At 42.0% G+C, this 18,220-nt stretch overlaps 1 protein-coding gene across 1 annotated transcript in view; it reads right to left on the bottom strand.

Moving 5' to 3' along the window:
• The window catches only part of pou6f2 (POU class 6 homeobox 2), a 76,812-nt gene that overhangs the window by 4,010 nt on the left and 54,582 nt on the right, over nucleotides 1-18,220 (bottom strand). The window contains 4 exon segments of the mRNA XM_040043697.1: nucleotides 2,319-2,487; nucleotides 6,414-6,567; nucleotides 8,330-8,539; nucleotides 13,405-13,542. Of these exon segments, the coding sequence (XP_039899631.1) occupies nucleotides 2,319-2,487; nucleotides 6,414-6,567; nucleotides 8,330-8,539; nucleotides 13,405-13,542 (671 nt within the window).

Genomic DNA, 18,220 nt, shown 5'->3' with positions numbered 1-18,220 from the left:
CTAGAAAGAAAGCTACACTGAAGCACTGCTCTCTGTGGAGCAAACAATGCAAAAAGAGACGGTTTTTAATAGCGAGGGAAACAGAGGCCCAGATGCCCATGCATGCATGAACTTTCTCTGTTTCTACACCTCGTTGGTGCATTCCTCTTTGTCGACAGGCGGTATTATTTATAACCCCGTCCTCCTCCTAAACACAGGAAAAAGAGGAGGGCTCCATACTGAGGGGAATACATTAGTAAATATGAAGAGTCACCAGAGACAGGACATTTCATGGATCAACAGGAACCGCGGATACTAAAATGAGTTGAGAGCTGCTCAGCTGGGGTATGCACTCCCCTCCTCTAGTGCATCAGCACGAGGGAGCGAGCCTCTCTGGCTCTTCTTAAAAGTACCTAAGGAGCTCTGCTTAGACATGCTGCATGTTTGGACTGAGTTACAGTTTGCTGCAGGGTTTACATTCAATACCCACAGAGAGCTATCTGAGTGGGACATACATACAATCAGGTTTGCCTCACTCTACTTCATTTTTACGTCAGGTTTATTACAAGTCCAGACTTTGTGTTCTTGTTTCCTTTTAAACTCTAAATGCAAAATTGTTGCAAAATGATGTATCTTGACAGTTACCATCATAATTATTCAAAGACTAACACTGCTCATGTTGCTCGGCTTGTTTAGATTGATTTAGATTGTGTCGTTGTTAAGGCTGCATTATGTTGATGTTAAAATGTTTGGCTACGTTTGTTGAACCATTACGGAAATCTGAATTTAGTTTATAGCTCTCATATGAGCCATATAAAACTATATATATGACTGGTGTTCTTCTTTCCTAAGCTTGTTATTTTTATTAACTGTTTGTTCACATCTGGATAAAAAATATGTTTAAACCATCAAATATTTTAAACCTGAGCTCAGCAGTTTGAAACAATTCAAAATATCCATCTTAAACCCTGTAATAAAAACAAAAGATAGCGATTTTATTTACTTTAAGTTTTCATTTAGCGTATTTTCCCAAAAGGGGCCACTCAGGCACATCCCTGGCTTGATGTTACCCTCATGTAAAGCCTGTGCCTGTTTAGATAAACTAATAAAGTGCCTGGAAACATTGTGAGCAATGAAAGCAGACAAGATGGAAGCATCTGTCAGTGTCTGTTCACTGTCTACGTCGGGAGCCGCAGCCCCAGAGCTACTGTGACGTCCCGTTTCCTCCTCAAACTTCATGTCTATGTTGATGTTAACTAAACTAAAGCATGTGAAGTTAGCCCCACTACTTAAAACATCAGGACATCATGTCCAGTGTCATACAAACAACAAAAAAATTGTCTTAACGGCATGAATAACAGCCCACAGAGTGTTTATTTTTGAAGCTAATGGCTTTTAATGTGTGTTATAAATATTTGAATTATGTCTGGCTGTAAATATTTCATGTGTGATTTGACGACTTTAAACATTAGTGCGGGCCTCATAAGAACCCCCCGCTCCTGTAGTGTTTCACATTTTATCGGCTGTTTGATGTTGATGTGATGAAATTTTTAAAGGTGCGTGGCAGTGCCGTGTCACATAAACAGTACAGGTCATCAGCAAATGCACATGCACTTTGAAGGGACATTAAATTTAATACAGAAACAAGATTAGGGACTTTTATTGAAAGAGATGGATGCAAAACAAGAGAAGATTAGATTTGAGGAAAACAAAACCCAGTTAGCGTTAACTTCCATATCTAATCTGGACACTTAAAATACTTTTGTTTTCTATTTTACACCGTTTAGTTCTCTTTTAAAAGCAATATTTGGACACCATGTGGCCCAATTATTCTGTCTCGAAATGGAAACGTGGCTCATTTGGTATCTGCATGCAAAACGTTAGTCAAGTGGAACAACAGGAGGAATGAAACACTGATTGTCTGATAGTCTCATGAATGTATAATGTCCCATTTATGACTAAACTGTCCTCGTGGAAGCAGTAAGACACGGCAGTCTTATTAATACATCATCGCCGTCAAGCTCCCTCATGTTCAGCCAGAGCGAACAGCACCGGGCCTTAGTAATTATTAAATGCTTTAAGTGCTCCGTGTAATACTTGTGTATGTATTTTGCATAAGTGACGGCCAGCTGTCATGTCAGGGGAAGGAGTTTAAGTAGAGACACGAGAGCTTCGTTTGTCAGCCAATTATGTATTTTAATATGTTAACGATGCCTGTTAAAACACGGATGAGAGCACCCGACAGCTCATTGAAGCTGCGCTGCTTTCACTGATTAGAAATACAGGTAGACAATAGTAGTCGAGTTGTTTTTATTTTTTCCCCCTGCGTTTGTCCTTACCTGCAGATGGCAGACTGGCTGTAAGCCGGCCCCTCGGCTGCGCTGAGCGCCTGGCCCACCTGAGTCTGTGTCAGGCCCAGGGACAGCCGGCGGATCTTGAATGCTTTGGCAAATTCACGAATCTCCTCCAGGTTGACCCCGTCCACCTCGCTGGGGGCGGTTTGCGGGTCTACAATACAACACACACATCTCATTTTATTAGCCCTCTGCTCACCTTATTTTTCAGAGTGAATGAGGCAAACATCCAACCATATGCGATCATGATGCCTCTAAACAACTTTAAAAAAAAATAGTCCTGCTCTGGGTCAGAACTTATTATTTCTCTCTACACATATCTGAGAAATGTTTTGAAGAATAAACTCATCTGAGGTTTGAATACAGGCGTGTTGTGGCTTCGGCTTTGGCAAGTGTAAATCTTTAATCTCACATATAAAAGCATATGGACAAAAAACAGACGACACATGGCTTGTTAATTCAAAGGAAAGACAGATAGGTGCTGTGCTACTATAGCTCTCTGTATGAATACACATATATTTTGAAGCTGGCTTTCTCAGAAAAACATTAAAGAATGTATAAAGAAATTATTTCACCCATCTGACCCCCCAAGTCAACACAGTTCAAGCCCACAAAGCAGCGGCGAGCCTCGCTCACAAACGATACCCTGCTTTTACACAAAGAGAGGCTGTTTGTGAAGCTCCACATTTGAAAACTTCACTGAAGAATTTCTCCGCTAATAAAAAGTGATTTCACGTTGTACATCAATGTCAGGTGCCCTGGCATCCTGCTTACTAAAGCAAAGTTTGTGCCTCTGAATTATTCATCCTGGTCATTATCAATGAATTATTAAAGGAATCCTCCAAGCGTATTTAAGCAAAAATCTATGGGCCTGCCATCTCGCTGTGCCTCATAAGTGACGTGTAGCGTATGCGCCGTGCTCCATACGTGTGAACACACAGAGGACTCGCAGCTTCCTATCATCTTCACAGTGATGAGCATCCTCCCATCATTCCCACTGGAGCCTATTTGCGTAGCGGTTTGAAAGACTAGCGGCAGCCGGATCTATATTTTTCTTTACCCAAACACGATTTAAGATTAAAGACCTTCTCATTTACCTCGCAATAATGAGAGGCCTCACAAAAACAGACAGATTAGTGGACAAAAGGCTCAGTTTTAAAAGCACTGAAACAAAGAAAAGGAGGCTGACTTTTCTTTACAACAGTAATACACTTTTTACTCTTAATAATTACGACAGGACAAAAACAAGTGAAGCAATCAATGTATCTGCTTGAAAGGAAAATTAGGAAGAAAATGCTGCCTTCATAAATTACAGGCTAGACTCGTGCTATTATGTGCCAATGTTTGTCTTTCAGGTTAGCAGAAAAATACTTCTTTTATGCTTTTATTTTTACTTGAAGTGCTAATAACTGATGATGAAGTTTGTAGTGTAGAAATTTGGAAAACATGACTCAGAAAAGTGCGAACACCAGGCAGACCTGATGATCAGACATCCTATTTATCCAAACACTTGATTTGATCCCACGGGCCTCTGCAATCGCAAAAAGGTTTAAGCTATTTAAGCATCTTTGTTCTGGAAGCAGCTGTATGGATATGATGTAAAAACAATGTTATTGTTGTTGTTGCTTACGATGATGAATCTACAGTATCTGCTTAATAGTACTCTGATTAACTGTTTCTTGTTCACAAAACCCAATAATGTCTACTTCAAATTAGGAAGGTGATCAATGATCATTACTCCTCCAAATAGCTGTCTGATCGCAATATATGCATCCACACCTGCATTAGCTTAAATGAATCCTAACACTCTTCCAGATTATATTAAGGAGAGCACTTTTTTCTGCTTCAGTAGCTTAGCTGTCCTTCTCCACTCCAAATAAAAAAAAATTAAAACAAACTCAATAAAAAATATTGCTGGCGTTAGTCCTTCTATTAACAGAAATCCTGAGGTTTTCAATCTGTTTCTGGCACTTTGTTTTTGGCCAGCGAATGCTTCTGTCGCTCTGATTCTGTCACGGGATTTTGCTTTGCCTATGAATGCTGTAAGTGATATTGAGAGGAAGTGATATGGCTCGCACTCAGCATAAAACATTAATTTCATTTACCATACAAGTGGCCCGCTATGATTTTTGTCCTCATAAGATATTTTCTGAGCTGCAAGTAAACATAAACTAAACACAAAGTCCACAACAAGTTGATCAATGGCGACTTTTTTTTAAATTAGATTCAGTGGCATTGTAGCTGCCTTTGAAATGAGTTTACATGGAGCTTAAGAGAATCGACTCTGACAAATGAAATTTATCTGAATAAAACAGAGTTTTTAAAGGCAATAGCTGCACGCTGACAGGCTGTGCACCAGTGATTTATAAGGCCCTGCCAAAGCCCACGCGCTGGCAGAATGAAACTTATGCTCATTTTACATAACAGACGCCAGTTTGGATTGTCTAATAAACCAAAGAAATGACAGTAAAGGAAAAAATAAAACAATCCTAGCAGGCAGGGATCAGTCAAAAGCTGTCTACACTGAGAGTAATGAAGATGTGAAGTAGCGATGCTAAAGGTTTGTTTATTAGAATTAGAAAAAAAGGAGAAACATGTAGTTAATGCAGCAATGCAGATTTTGTTTTTATTTTCTCTGGTTGTAATATATTTGTTTCTGAGATTTCTGTCATTGATGTTGCAGTATTGGGCAAAAAATTTAAATTAACATCTCTTTCAGTGATTCTATTTATTTGAAAGGGACTATTTGTTAAATAGTTTTCTATTATATATATTTATTCTGTTCATATTAGATTGCAACAGTTTACAAGTTTGAGTTTGTGTCAGCTTATGTTGACTCCTGATCGTTAAATCTTTTTATTATTGGTTATTCATATATAAATCCAGCTGCTTTAAATTCCAACTAGAACACCAAATGTTTTAATCCGCAGCTTTAAATTTGGTTCTCAATTTTGGTTTCTGTGTTGGATTTCCTTGTTTTGGTTTGGTTTTGATTGTTTAAAAATGCTGCTTTAGATCAGTTTTCAGTAGTTGTGTGTTATTGCGACTGGTACATGCCCACTTTATGGTTTTGTTTGCCCTGTGTTTTTAGCCTATTGTTAGGTAGTTGTTTTTGATTTTACTGTCATAAAATGAAAACTCTACAATGTTTATAGGTATTATATGTGCATAAATGCTAAAAATGAGTCATGTTAGCCTGTTGTTAGGTAGTTCATAGGCTGTGTTGCTAGGCGATGTACTGCCATAGTATTGATGTATAGTATAGATGAGAACCTTCAGATGTACCTGTTTACCACATCAGGTTGCTTAGTTTGCAGACAGAGATTTTGTGTATTACAGTACATTATGGTTGGTATTTCTTAAACTGCAAGTTCAGAGCATAGTCAAACTCTTATGGTTAACTTTTTTATATATAGTTCAATAATGGCACTATTCCCTGTTTTTAATCATATTTATGCATTTTAAGGTTGTTTTTTAGTTCTTGCCTTCGCTTAGATGCTGACTTCATTAAGGTAGTATTTGGGGGAAAGCATTTTTTTCTTTTTTTCTTTATTTCATTTTATCATTGTGACGTGCTTATCTTCTCTCAGTTTCACTAAATTCTGTCGACATCTGAATATATTATTTCTACTTTTATTTCCTTATAAATGGACTTATATTGAGCAAAAAAGTTAAATAAACATATAATAAATAAAGATTGTAGGTATAGAACGATGCAATAATGTAATGCAACCACACAAAGCATTTGATATAGACCTTTGTAGAGACCTTTGTCACAAAGTGCTGAGATGTGAACTAACACACAGAATGTTGTTACTTTTATTCTTTAAGAAAATAAGAGCATGCCTCAACTTGAAATAAAAACATCTCTGACAATTGGAGAAATCCGCAGTGTTATGTGGACTGAAACACCGGGGATAATGACAACACATTGCTCTTTCAGCGATCGACAGCCTTCCACCTCGGCTGTATTGAATGACAGAAAAATATTTCCATGGCTACGTTCCGCTAGTTGTGTAATTCCTCTCGTTATAAATCACATTATAAAATGCTGTGAGCTGAGCTGTGTTGGACACTTACTGCTGACCAGCTGCCCCACGCTGAGAGCCGAGGAAGAGGAGGAGGTGGAGGAGGAAGAAGAGGCCTGGTGGAGAGGACTCTGTCTGTGGGGCATGTGGAGCAGGTTGGGCTGAGATGATGCGGGGCCTGTCTGACCCTGCTGAGCCTGAGGCAGCTGGACACAAACACAGAGAGAGAGAGAGCTGACACGATATACTGACAGCATGTTTTACTCTCTGTGCACATCGTCACAATAATCAGAATTTACAGTAATCATGTCATTATGGTGATTGGGCCACAATATCAAATCTAATCAATTAATCAGCAGCTATTAAATTAGCCACTTAGAGGGTGAATATAATTAGATTTACCTTGTACCTGATGATTACTGCCTGCAGTATTTGCACTGACAGAGCAGACTATAGTGCCAATAGTCTGCTCAATAGACTAGAGCAGTAGTTTACCACTGTATTTGGCAGTGAGGGTCTAAAAGGAAGCTTGTTCAGCTCAGGCACTCCACTGTCTCTGTGAGCTTTATAATCGCCTATCTGCAGAAAAACAATTAAGAATCTTCTTCTGCTCTGTATCTTGATACTAATAACGGCAGCCTGAATCCGAAATAAAAACATGTGGACACAGCAGTCCCCATATCAAACATAATTCATGATCTGCAGGCTACGTGCTCTGATGGAAAAAAGAAAAAAGAAACAGTGTATTTTCATGTTTTATGCACATTTGAATTGCTTTTACAAGATCAAGATGGTGTGTCTCCACTCTTAAAAGCTGTCTCCGCCATAAACTGGGCAGGCTTCTTCTTCTCCTTCTGTGCTATTAATTATTTTCTCTGTGGCATGTGTTTGTTTGGATGGTGGGGGGTGTCAACAGCAATGCACACACTGTCAGGACTGTTGACAGGCTCAGAGAATTATCTAGCTTCACTGGAAATATTCGAGACTGCAGGCTCTGACAACCGTAAATTATGCCCGCGGAACAATGTGTACATGCGGGGCTTTGAAGTGGAGACAAAAGCATAAACATTATTACAAATGCATTAATTCATTCAAGAGTATGATCTGCCATTCTCGGGGGGGGGGGAGGGACCCACAATTAGGTGTCCGCCCGCTAAGAGTTCATCCATCCTGGACTGTAGAGGCCTTCAATGTGAACTTTTACCCTATAATTCAGCCCTGACATCATCATTATCAAGTCAATAACTTTTCACTGTCGGCGTGAATGCATCTGGTGCTGCACGCGTTCGCCGAAAATGGGAGGAGGTGTTTGCTCGAGTGTTCCTACTTACAGTGTGAACTCAAAAAAAAAGGAAAAAACAGAGCTGGGGTTTTTTGTGTGTCTCTCTTTAAATAAAACAAAAATTTTCATGTTCAGGTCAGAAAGGACAAATCGTAAGGATGGAGAGTGTGACTGAGGCAGGAGGAGGAGGAGGGTGAGTGAAACGGAAAGCAGGTGGAAAACAGAGTGAGGAGTGTTTCAGTTTTAAGTGGGGTGATGAAAAGTGGTGTGTTTTTTTTTCTTATGTTGGGCTCTGCAGGGGTTTAGCAGTCTCGCTGAGACTGAAGCTGAAAGGTTGGTTGACAAGCACACACACACACACACACACACATGCATGCATTGTGAAAATTGTACCAGGAGCTACAATTTTCCAAGTGGAGTGACGCAAATGAGCATTATGAGTGTTGAAGCGGGAAAAATATGAGGTGTTTATCATAAAACAGAGCTGCCTTGGCTTTTGCTTTCATGAATAAACAGGCTAACTCTAGTTTGACTCCACTAGGTGTTGCTCATTCGACAGTTTTTAAAACACAGCTCGTGATCACTTGAGGAGTACGAGTTTAAGAATGTAATAAGCTGCTCTGCAAGCCTTCCTCCTTTTTATACGCGTGTGTGAGAGTGTGTTTGTACATGAGCATATATGTTACCTGCTGTCCAGGCTTGATTGGTGACAGCGTGATTCCCTGGGTGTTGATGACAGGCAGGATCTGATTGCCGATCACTGTGGCGATGATCTGGCCTTGAGCGTTGGTCAGAAGCTGAGGTGTAATTGGCTGTACCTGCAGTGCTGGGTTGCCACCCCCTGATTGGCTGGAGGGCCCTGCAGAGTTGGGCATCAGTGGGATTGTTCCAATTATCTACAAAGGGGGTAAGAGAGGAGACAAAATCAGCTGGGTGGTTTTAAAAAGTAGAAAGAGCGGAGAGGCTAAATGCTACTGGAGGTATCAGTTGTAATGATATCTACTGCTGTGAGTCTTTAGGCTTTTTTTTATGTGTTTCTGGTTGGAAATGAAGTTTAAACTGGTCATATCTCATGTTCTGTGGTTAATGAGAGCGCTCTGCTTTTGAGATGGTCTGTTTGTGATTCGGGGAGGAAAAAACATGCAGAAGTGTCCACTGATCATCTGTCACTGAGGTGGTTTTACAGCCTAGAGCAAGTGAAGCCAAAGCAGACTGCTGGGAGCGCACTGCAAAGGTCAGCGCTGAATACCTGTGTGTGTGATGGTGCACACCACTGAGTGTATTATCCATCACCAGGCCAAGACTGGGATGATTGTGTGTGTGTGTGTGTGTGTGTGTTTGTGCTTAAGTGTCTTTGTCTGTCTCTGGTGAGAAGCAGTGAGGCTGCTGAGAGACAGAGACCCCCATTTCACCCACTCACACACACACCAGGCCAGGCAGGAAGAAGTGGAGAGAACAAGTAAGAAAAGAAACAATAAGAGGAGAGAAGAGGAGCAGCAGAGAGTGAGACAGGACCCCGTGTCTCTAATTCAACTCTCAGGGTCCCAGGGGTACTTCACCCCTCCTCCTCCCTCCTTCCATCCCCTGCTCTCCTCTCCTCTGTGGCTGTAATCAGGAAGGGCAGATCAAAGGGGGCAGCAGAGTGTCACTGCAACATTTTAGCTCTCAGAGCTGCCAGAGTGTGGCCAAGAGTGGCGCTTTAGGGGGGACTTAGCGCCTCTTCACCATGATGAAGGTTAATGTCATCTGGGGACTGGTTCTGGGCAGCTCCTGAGCAGCAGTCGCCCTGGCCCCCCCGCTGGCCGCCCTCCTCCACCAAGCCTCATTACACCAGAGAGCAGCTCAACACGGATGAGACGCCCATCATTCTAAATTCTGTTATTTGGCAACCGGGCAAAGAGCTACTTTTGCTAAGATTGCACTGTCTTGGACGCTTTCTTTTTATGTTTATATTTCAGTCCGAGCTTCTGCACCTCAGCCCAGAGCAAAGCAGAGGCACAGGCTTCTCTGGTCCCTAACTCCTGTTTCCACCACCGCTAATGTGTTTTAGCGCACGGTCCGCCTCCCCCTTCCCCCTACCCCCGTCTCTTTGACATAATAGGGAGGGATCAGCGAGAGAAAGGTGGGCCGACAATCTGTAATTCATCCCTGCCACGGCTCATTTGCTTACGTTGCTTCGCATTAGGGGAGAGATAATTTATCTCTCTCTCCGCGCTGGCTTTACAAATTCCCTGTAATGCTCTTCTGCCACTTAGCATATTTTATTGCCCTGCCTGACGCTTGTGTCTCCTGAGTCCCACTGATCCCGCTTTGCATGCCACGGTGGCAGGGAACTTGTTCCGCTCAATTATTCATCGTCATTGGACTAAGTGGTTGTTCTATAAGCATAATAAAAGAGCAGGCGACTGACAGCTTAGCTCTCATCCCCGTCCCGCTATGCCATCCTTCACCATCTGCATATCTCAGGCAGATGTTTCGTGGCGCTGTCACAACTCTTCACTCAGGCTGGAAGGGCAGGGCAGGGATGTGACAGTGTAGTGAAGTACCTCGGTGTTAACTTATGGTCAGGAGGGAGGGCTTTGTTGTATAAGCTTATGGGAAGTCCTGAATCAACTAATCCTATTTATTTTTCATTTCTGAGCACTGAGCCTCAATGATTTTTTTATGACCACAATTAATCTTTTAGCAGTGAGTGTTGAGCAGAACGCTTTGGTCAAAGGCCATCATTTAACCGTAATGCAAGAGACACTTTGTTGTAGTAGAGGAAAAGGAACCTCTCTTTTTCCTTATTTACCTTAAAAAACACGAGTCCCAAACAATTAGGTCAGTTTATGTGTGAGTGATCTCTGTCAGTCAAAGCAACTTTTTTCCTTCTAATCATTATCACTCCTCAGGAAACACCTGGAAAATATGCACCTTTTCTGGCTTTCTCCTCAGACACAGTTGTTTTCGTTTCTTCGGTTCTCCTGCTTTTTTGCCTTAGAGGTGCAGGCTTGGTTATTGGAACAACTTTTTCCATATATAACAAAATGTGGGGATGGCATCGTGCAGACTGCAGGTAGCAAGCATAAGTTAATTGGTTGTGAACAAAACTGAGTGGGGCACGTTTTACAAATTGAAAGCTACATTTTTCCAAAACATACTTCTACACACGAGTTAGTGAATGAGTGAACGAGTGAATGACGTTATCTCTGGCAGTGAGCATAGAAGCCCCACCCACCAGCACTTCAGATCTTCTGTTTGTAAGGGACAGCCAATCAGAAGAAAGGTGGCTTAAAGAGCAGGGGGAGGGAGCTAAACTATGATTCAACCAAAGCTACTCTAGTAGTGAAGCTAGAAAATGTTTTCATGTGACAAACTAATTTATCTAGTTAACAGCACAGTTAAAGTCCTGTTTTTGAGTCTTTTTTAGCAATTGCTAAAGCTATTATGATAATATATTTATATATGAAGCTACTCTGCATATGTTTTCTGACTGTGTACTTCCAAACCTGCAGTCCCCTGAAGCAACCAGAAGTGAATTCTCTTACTCTACAGCTAGCCTGAATTTCATGGATAAATAAAATCATTTCCTATTTGAAAATGTCCAGCTGTCGGTTTCTTTCATCACACAACCATTTCATAAATACGCAGCCTTCAGGTACTCCTCCCATTCACTGCTAACTCCCTCTCCTCGCATGCCTTTCCGTTTTCTCACCTTTATTTGGCTTCCCATGTTTGCTTCCCTTTCCAGTTCGTGGAATGACATGTGAGAAACGTGCCTCTATCCACCCAGCAGAACTCATTAAGATTATGCTGCTCTTGTTTCCGCAGAAATGCCATCTCATCTCTCCGGCCAGGGCAATCTGTGTCTTTAGCCATGGTGGCCAGGCAATATCTCTGCCCATTTTCTCTCCACCACTGTTCATGCAGTGAATTGAAACTCGGGAAGGAAAATGTTTGGGAAGTTTGGACTTGTGTCAACATACAAGTCTAAAGAAAGCTAGCGCTTACAGCAAATTAAAGCTTCAAACAGCACACTAATAATGGTGCACCACAGAAGATATTTCCTGTTTCCTATCTGCCTCTATTCTATCTCTATTTCCTGTATTCATATACAATTAACTCTATATGGTATTGTGGCTCAGCTTCACCTGTTTTAACTTACTTTGCAGGTTAACAGCAAGTGCAACTCTTACCTGTTGCGTCAGCACATGACGTGAAAGGTAGAAGATGCTGGGAGAGATGTGATGTTCATGCACAAAGCCAAGGAATCTGTCCTAACCATACCAGGATCGTTTCAGGGATTTAAGTCAGGTAACAGCCCTTAATGTCCCCAGTGCTCAATGCAGTTTTAACTGCATTTTAAAACAGCGAGAAAAGAATTTGCACCGAAGAGAAGAGGTTCACAAAACGGCCAGAGATTTGTTTAAAAAGAAAAAAAAGATCTCAGGAGTGACAGTGACTTAATAATTGTGCCTTTTATCCGCAGCTGTTAATCACTGTTGCAGAGGCAGTGAGGATAAAAGAGCCTCATTGATTTCCCTTGGAGAATAAAAAAAAGCTTGGGCCAATATAATTAAGATTTAAAAACATACTGAACTCCAAACATCCACCAGGTCTGACACTTCTCAAGGTTCTCAGAGCGCTTGCTTATGAAAAGGTCTTTTGGGAGAGTTGGCAGAGGAAGCGGCACAGAGGCACAATTTAAATTCAAGGAAAGGTAACTTTTTACTCGTGTATTACAGATATGACACATAACTTGTCCCTAAATTCAGTTTAAGACACATCTTAAAGATAATAGCTGCTCGCTAGTAAAGACAAAATAAAGCCGCTGTGTGTGTTTGTTAGACCTCCAGCCTTGTTTGAGGTACGCATTAGCCTGTATAATATTTTCTGTGGTTGGGGGGAGGAGGGGCAGGACCTTCTGATAGGGCAGTGCATGTTTCAGAGCCCTCCGTCTGAATAATGCTGAGGAATAATGAGGTGGGGAGCAAAGGATGTAGCCTAAGGCTTTGACCGTCTCTGTGACCTGATTATGTCAGGGAGTGTCAGCCACCAAGACACTACAAAAGCACAGAGCATCCCGTCAAGTCCATATCCACAGTGATCTGTTCCCAGTGCTCCAGGCACCTTGTGAGCCAGGGAAGTCCATACTGTCTCATTAGCAACGTTTAGCATCAAGAGTTCGGACACACTTTACTATACGCAGTGAAGCGCGGTCGAACTGGTGGCTCTGAAATGCTCCTGCAGTCGGTTAATTTTAAAATCCAGCATGTTTTTGTGCTAAGAAATGCTTCAACATCAGCATACAGTGCAAGTGTGAAACAGCGATGAAACAGGGGTTAAAGTAAATAACACGATGTGGCACGAAAGGGCACGCGGTCCATACAATCTTCCTTTAATATGTGCTGTGTGCACCTGAGATAAGATGATTCATTAGATAAGGCCCTGCAATGACAAGCATCATCGTTCAAGCCTCTGGCTACTGATGGAACAATTCTGCAGCCACCCTGTGAATATGACAAGGTCAGCGTTTTGCTGCGCGTGAGGATAAAAGAAGGAAGGGCTTTGTTTATTCCCAAAATGCTTAACATGATGTGGGGCGGCTACTGGATTGTAGACAAACAACTTTAAGACTAGCTACTAGAAGTCTGCGTGGAAAGATCAGACGGTTTATTCTGAGCTGCACTTTTTTTATACGTGATAGATGAACTCCCAGCATCTTCTAGAGCTCTCTGGAGTTTTTATTCAGCCCTATATTTAAGCTCGTTGCACTCACCTGTCCTTGTGCGTTGGTGACCAGCTGCCCGGTGGCCCCTTGCAGGTTTGACAGGGCGTTGCCAAACACCTGTGAGCCGGCGATGGATCCCATGGCTGCTGCTGCCGCTACCGCCGCCTGGCTGGCCAGAGGATTCATCTGGAGAGGGCGAAGACATTGTTTGATGGCACCAGTGCAGATGTTTACAGCACAATACAGATTCCTACAGATGCAGGTTTACAGGCGTCACACTTTTGTTTATTGTTTGTGGGGCCAGAATAGGCCAACTGCAGTGAGGGCTGCACAGTCCATCATATAGTTCCCAGAGGTCTGTGCTCCTGGACCCAGTGGGAGGCTCGAGGGTAGGGAGGAGCAGCGAAAACAGGAGGGCGGCTGTGAATAAGTGGCCATTTTACCACTCTAAGTGCTTTCTCTGGCCCCCGGGGCTCCCCACGGGCCGAGCCGAGTCTTTCCACCCGCAGCAATGACCCAACAGCTTCCCGCTCTCACAATAGAGCCAGGCGGCGTGGCCATGCATCACTGTATGGTAAAACCGCTTCAATATGCTTCGACTCAGAAATCCTCTGACTCACTGTTACAGCTGAAGCAAAGGAGGGTTAAAATGACCGCCTTTGCCCTCGCTGTAATGGACTCATCTGGTCTGGCCTGTGGTTGTGAAAAGAGGCTCGGTGCATCAGGGAGAGGTTGTAGAGCTCTGCCACATTGCTGAGATTACCCATATAAATCAAGCTAACCACTTATTAGGGGGCTGAAAATGCACTGCTGATTTGGTTGTAGTGCAGCAGAGCAAAGTCTTATTAGGTTGAGTAAGTAGATCAAAGACCAAGAAGAGATAGGAGACCTCCCAATTACTCAACAGAATAGAGAAATAATAGAAACACTGCTTAAGAAGCAGGCTGCCCGCTCCCCGCTGCTAATGCTGGTCGGGTACATGCTTAAATTAAAAGCAGGGTTTATTTACAAGATTTAAAATACAGCGTGCTGCGACAAAAAGTCTCCCCAGAAACATCAACTTTTCCACACTTTCTCTGCAGCGAATTCAGCTCTGTTCATCTGAGATCACCCAGTCGCCATTCATCTTTTACCGTACCCCACCACCATATATATATTATTACACTTTTCGAAATCAAATGATGAAAAAATGCCACCGAGCGATCGATACTTTTTCATTGACAGTAAAGGTTAAGCACATTAAGAATGACACTGCATTTGTCTTATGAAATCATATTTCATGTTGGTGGCCTCAAATTGGCCGTGATTGATATTGCCTCCTCTCGTCTGAAAGTCATCCAGTTTTTCCTCGATAATCGCAAGATTGTCTTTTATGTGTCCAGCAGTTGTCCTTTGGATATCTGAACATCTCAAAACGCTGAAAAACTGCGCGCCTACTTTTAGCTGTATATATGTAGCATAAGAGAATTCAAGCTGAAATAAAGACTAACCTAAGCAGCACAGCTACAGCACATCGACTACACAGGCAGGATTATCTGAGTTTACAGTGCTGCTACATTAAAGAGCATCAATGTACAGAAGCAACAATGGGAGATGCATGTACGTATCATATGGCAGCCAGTATTTCTTACACAACGTGTCATTTTTAGTATGTTTGAATCTCCATTATGTCCCCATTAGAAGATAAAAAACAAGAGTAAGACTTTACTCTTATATTTTCTCTAAAAGATGCATTTGCTTTTACTAAACTGCCCTTTGACCCACATCCTTGCTAAACACTGATAAATTATAATTCAAATTTCATGTGCACATTAATAATCTCAAAGGGCTGGAAGCATTTGGCAGTGTAAGCAATTAATTCGGTTTTATACGTGACTACTTATCAGTGACATATTTAAAGGATTTTTCATGCAAAAATGTTTTAATTTTTTGCAGCGGTTTTAAGTAGAATCAATAAAACCAACATTATTGTTATTTAACCAGCTTTGTTAATTGGGTTTCATTTTGTCAGACAGTCATAAATAACAGGGAAACACAGTTTTCTTTCAAGTAACACAGACTCACTGCCTTTACTGCATACACACCGATTGTGCTTAGGTACAAAGTAGCCCCCCAGAGGCTCCTACATAACCCAGGAAAAACCTGATTTATAACGGTGACTGTACTGACAAATGGCATATCCTGATAAAAGTGTAAGTGGTTATATTACACATGGATTTTTTTTCTATGTACAGAAAACTTTGGCTCCCACTAAACAGGTTTTGGCTTTCCAGATGCAACTTTTAAGTGGGGTTTAATTTACTCAAGCTTATCCTCCGGAGGCCTGAGCTCTTGTTTGGGGTGCATTTATAATTTCCTCTAGCTATTTGGCATTAGTTGGACCTTATAAAGATAAAAACTGAGCATCAAATTTAAACAGACACAGATGGGGACAGTGGGTTTATTTTACAGCATAGCACAGCTCTGTCACCGTTGTTTAAAAACTGTATTTATTGATTAGAAGGAAGTATAAGAGGCAGAAAAGCCAAAATGTAATGTCCCCATAAGAGGATGAAGAGTCTCGATAGGATAAGATGAAATTTTATTAATTATATAGCCAAAAAAATAACTGTGCCGTATGGAGCCCAATTTTGTGTCGGGAAAAGCTTTGATTATACTTTTACCTTTATTACTATCATTATAGAAAAGCAAAAATTGTAGAGAGATTCGTAGCAAAAGTACCTTTATTGTGATGAAAAAATAACAGCAGTAATGCTTTCCTGGAAGACGGATAAAAAGGAGTCATCACCGCTGACTTCGTATACGCTCAAAGGCGAATGTGAATTGATGATTGTTGTGGAAAAACTTTGAGAATCAGTCGAGAATGTTTTGAAAAGTCGGTGACACATGAAAGCTGAAACGGCTCCACATCCTCCTCTGGCATGCTGCTCCCAGTAGTGCTTTCTTGGCTTTTAAAATGTCTTTTCAAAAACAAAAACAAAAAAAGAAAAGCAAAAAAAAAAAGAAAAGAAATGGAGATCACAGGGCGTGATCTATTTGACCAGCTTTGTCTTTCACACAGAACGCACACAAAGCAGCATTATCGCCCACATTATCATCAGCAGCAAAGCCTAAAAACTGCTAATCCTGAAAAATACCACATGTATGAAGCGACTTGTAGCGAGACTGAGAAACTGAGAGGCAGACGATCTCCTCCCCTCGTCTACCTGAAGAAGAAATAAAAGCTGCTCCGGCCGCTGTGGTAGCCCAGGTGAGACAGGCTGTGAATGTAAAATGCTGACTTGAGAGTTCTTTGAGCCGTTTGGGTGAAAACACAGCACTGAGGGCGCTGCGATTGTGAATGGGGACACAGAGAAGAGCCAACACGGTCAGTTAAACAGAGTTAAACAGAGGCTACAGATCAACACACAGATAATGTGATCTGCTCAGGCGAGCACGCCCAGAGTCTGCCTGAAAATCTGCTGCGCTCGGCGTCATTGTGTGAGTGATGGGTTGTTGGAGAAGCTTTCAGATTTATCTGAAATATTATCATTGAGCCTCATTCGATGATAGGCCTTTCAGATGCTATGTTATTCGGGTAAATCTAGGTGAAAAGAGAGCAGGCTTTATTGCCGCGTCTCTGGCACGGGATAATATGGATAGCAGTTGGAAGGAGAGCAAGGAATAAGGAGAGGCGAGGCTGTGTTCAACACCTAAACAGGTGATTTTCCGCCACGGTGACTCCTCTCAACACCTCGGCGGGAGGCACAAAATGACAGAGCTGGCCTAGCATTTGTACTGATTGCATGTGTTGGAAGAGATAAACAGTGATCATCCAGTTTGTAGAGCCTGCATGTTAACCATTGTGGTTTATTCTTTTCATTCGCTACGAAAAAGGGCGTCTGAGAAGATTTTTGGCAGATCGGGATGCTCCGGTTTAACGCAAGTGTTGAAATAAGCTCACGTCGGTGTGTTTATTTAAAAAAAAAACAACTAACAGTTTTAAGGTAAAATTCAAGCCAGCAAATTCAAAGCCTCCATTATATCATGTGACAACATTTTGTCACCTTTAGCCCCCTCCAGCTGCTTCGCTCTCCTGGTTTAATATAGGCAAACTTGCAAGGATACACGGGGATAAACACACACAAAATAAATGTGTCTGGCGGGGAGGGAAAAAAAAGCCTGCAAATTGTTAAAAATGCATCTTTTTCGGTATGAAGGGGGGAGTCTTTAAACTCCGCCGGGCTCTCCGTTGCCTTGTTTGACCATGAGGGTCACCTGGTGCAGCAACCCGTGTAATCTCAGGAATAGAGGGAAAAATAGTGTCCCCGCAAACCGTGGAGAGACCCCTGAAAATAAAATCGTCTGACACGAACAACTGGAGTTTATTCTTGGTTTTTGCTCTTTTCATGTGGCCGTTTTAAACTTAATTGCTTTTTCTCCCCCTTTTCGGGGCCTGCACTAGACAAAAAAAGAGCAAAGATAAATGGACAAGTGGTGGAGGTGCAAGCAAGAGGGGGGGGGGGCAGATTTGTCTACGCTCGGGCTCGGGGATTTGTGCGAAGCGTATTTTCTGCTCATCTGTGAGTCAAGAAAAGAATCAAACGTGCGTTTAACCTAACAGGGAAATTTCAAAGAGAATTGACCTGATGCTGAAAGTGGTTACATACAAACTTTTTACAGGTAGAAACAATCATCTACAAAAATATCGGAAAGTTTTACCCTCAATCATCCAGCCACAGCTGAATCAAAGTGGACCCAGCAGGGTAAATCATCAGTCAATACCACTATTGTTTCTGTATGAGGAGAATGTCCTTTATCTGGAGCAACATGGAAGCTTCCCTCGTCCGTCCTGGCCCCACATCTCTGTCTCCTCCCTGCTCTT

The sequence above is a fragment of the Simochromis diagramma genome, unplaced genomic scaffold (genome assembly GCF_900408965.1).
Source record: "Simochromis diagramma unplaced genomic scaffold, fSimDia1.1 OVJJ01000602.1, whole genome shotgun sequence".
NCBI classification, from domain to species: domain Eukaryota; kingdom Metazoa; phylum Chordata; class Actinopteri; order Cichliformes; family Cichlidae; genus Simochromis; species Simochromis diagramma.
The sequence above is the reverse complement of the archived record's forward strand: the minus strand, read 5'-3'. Positions and strand labels throughout refer to the sequence as shown.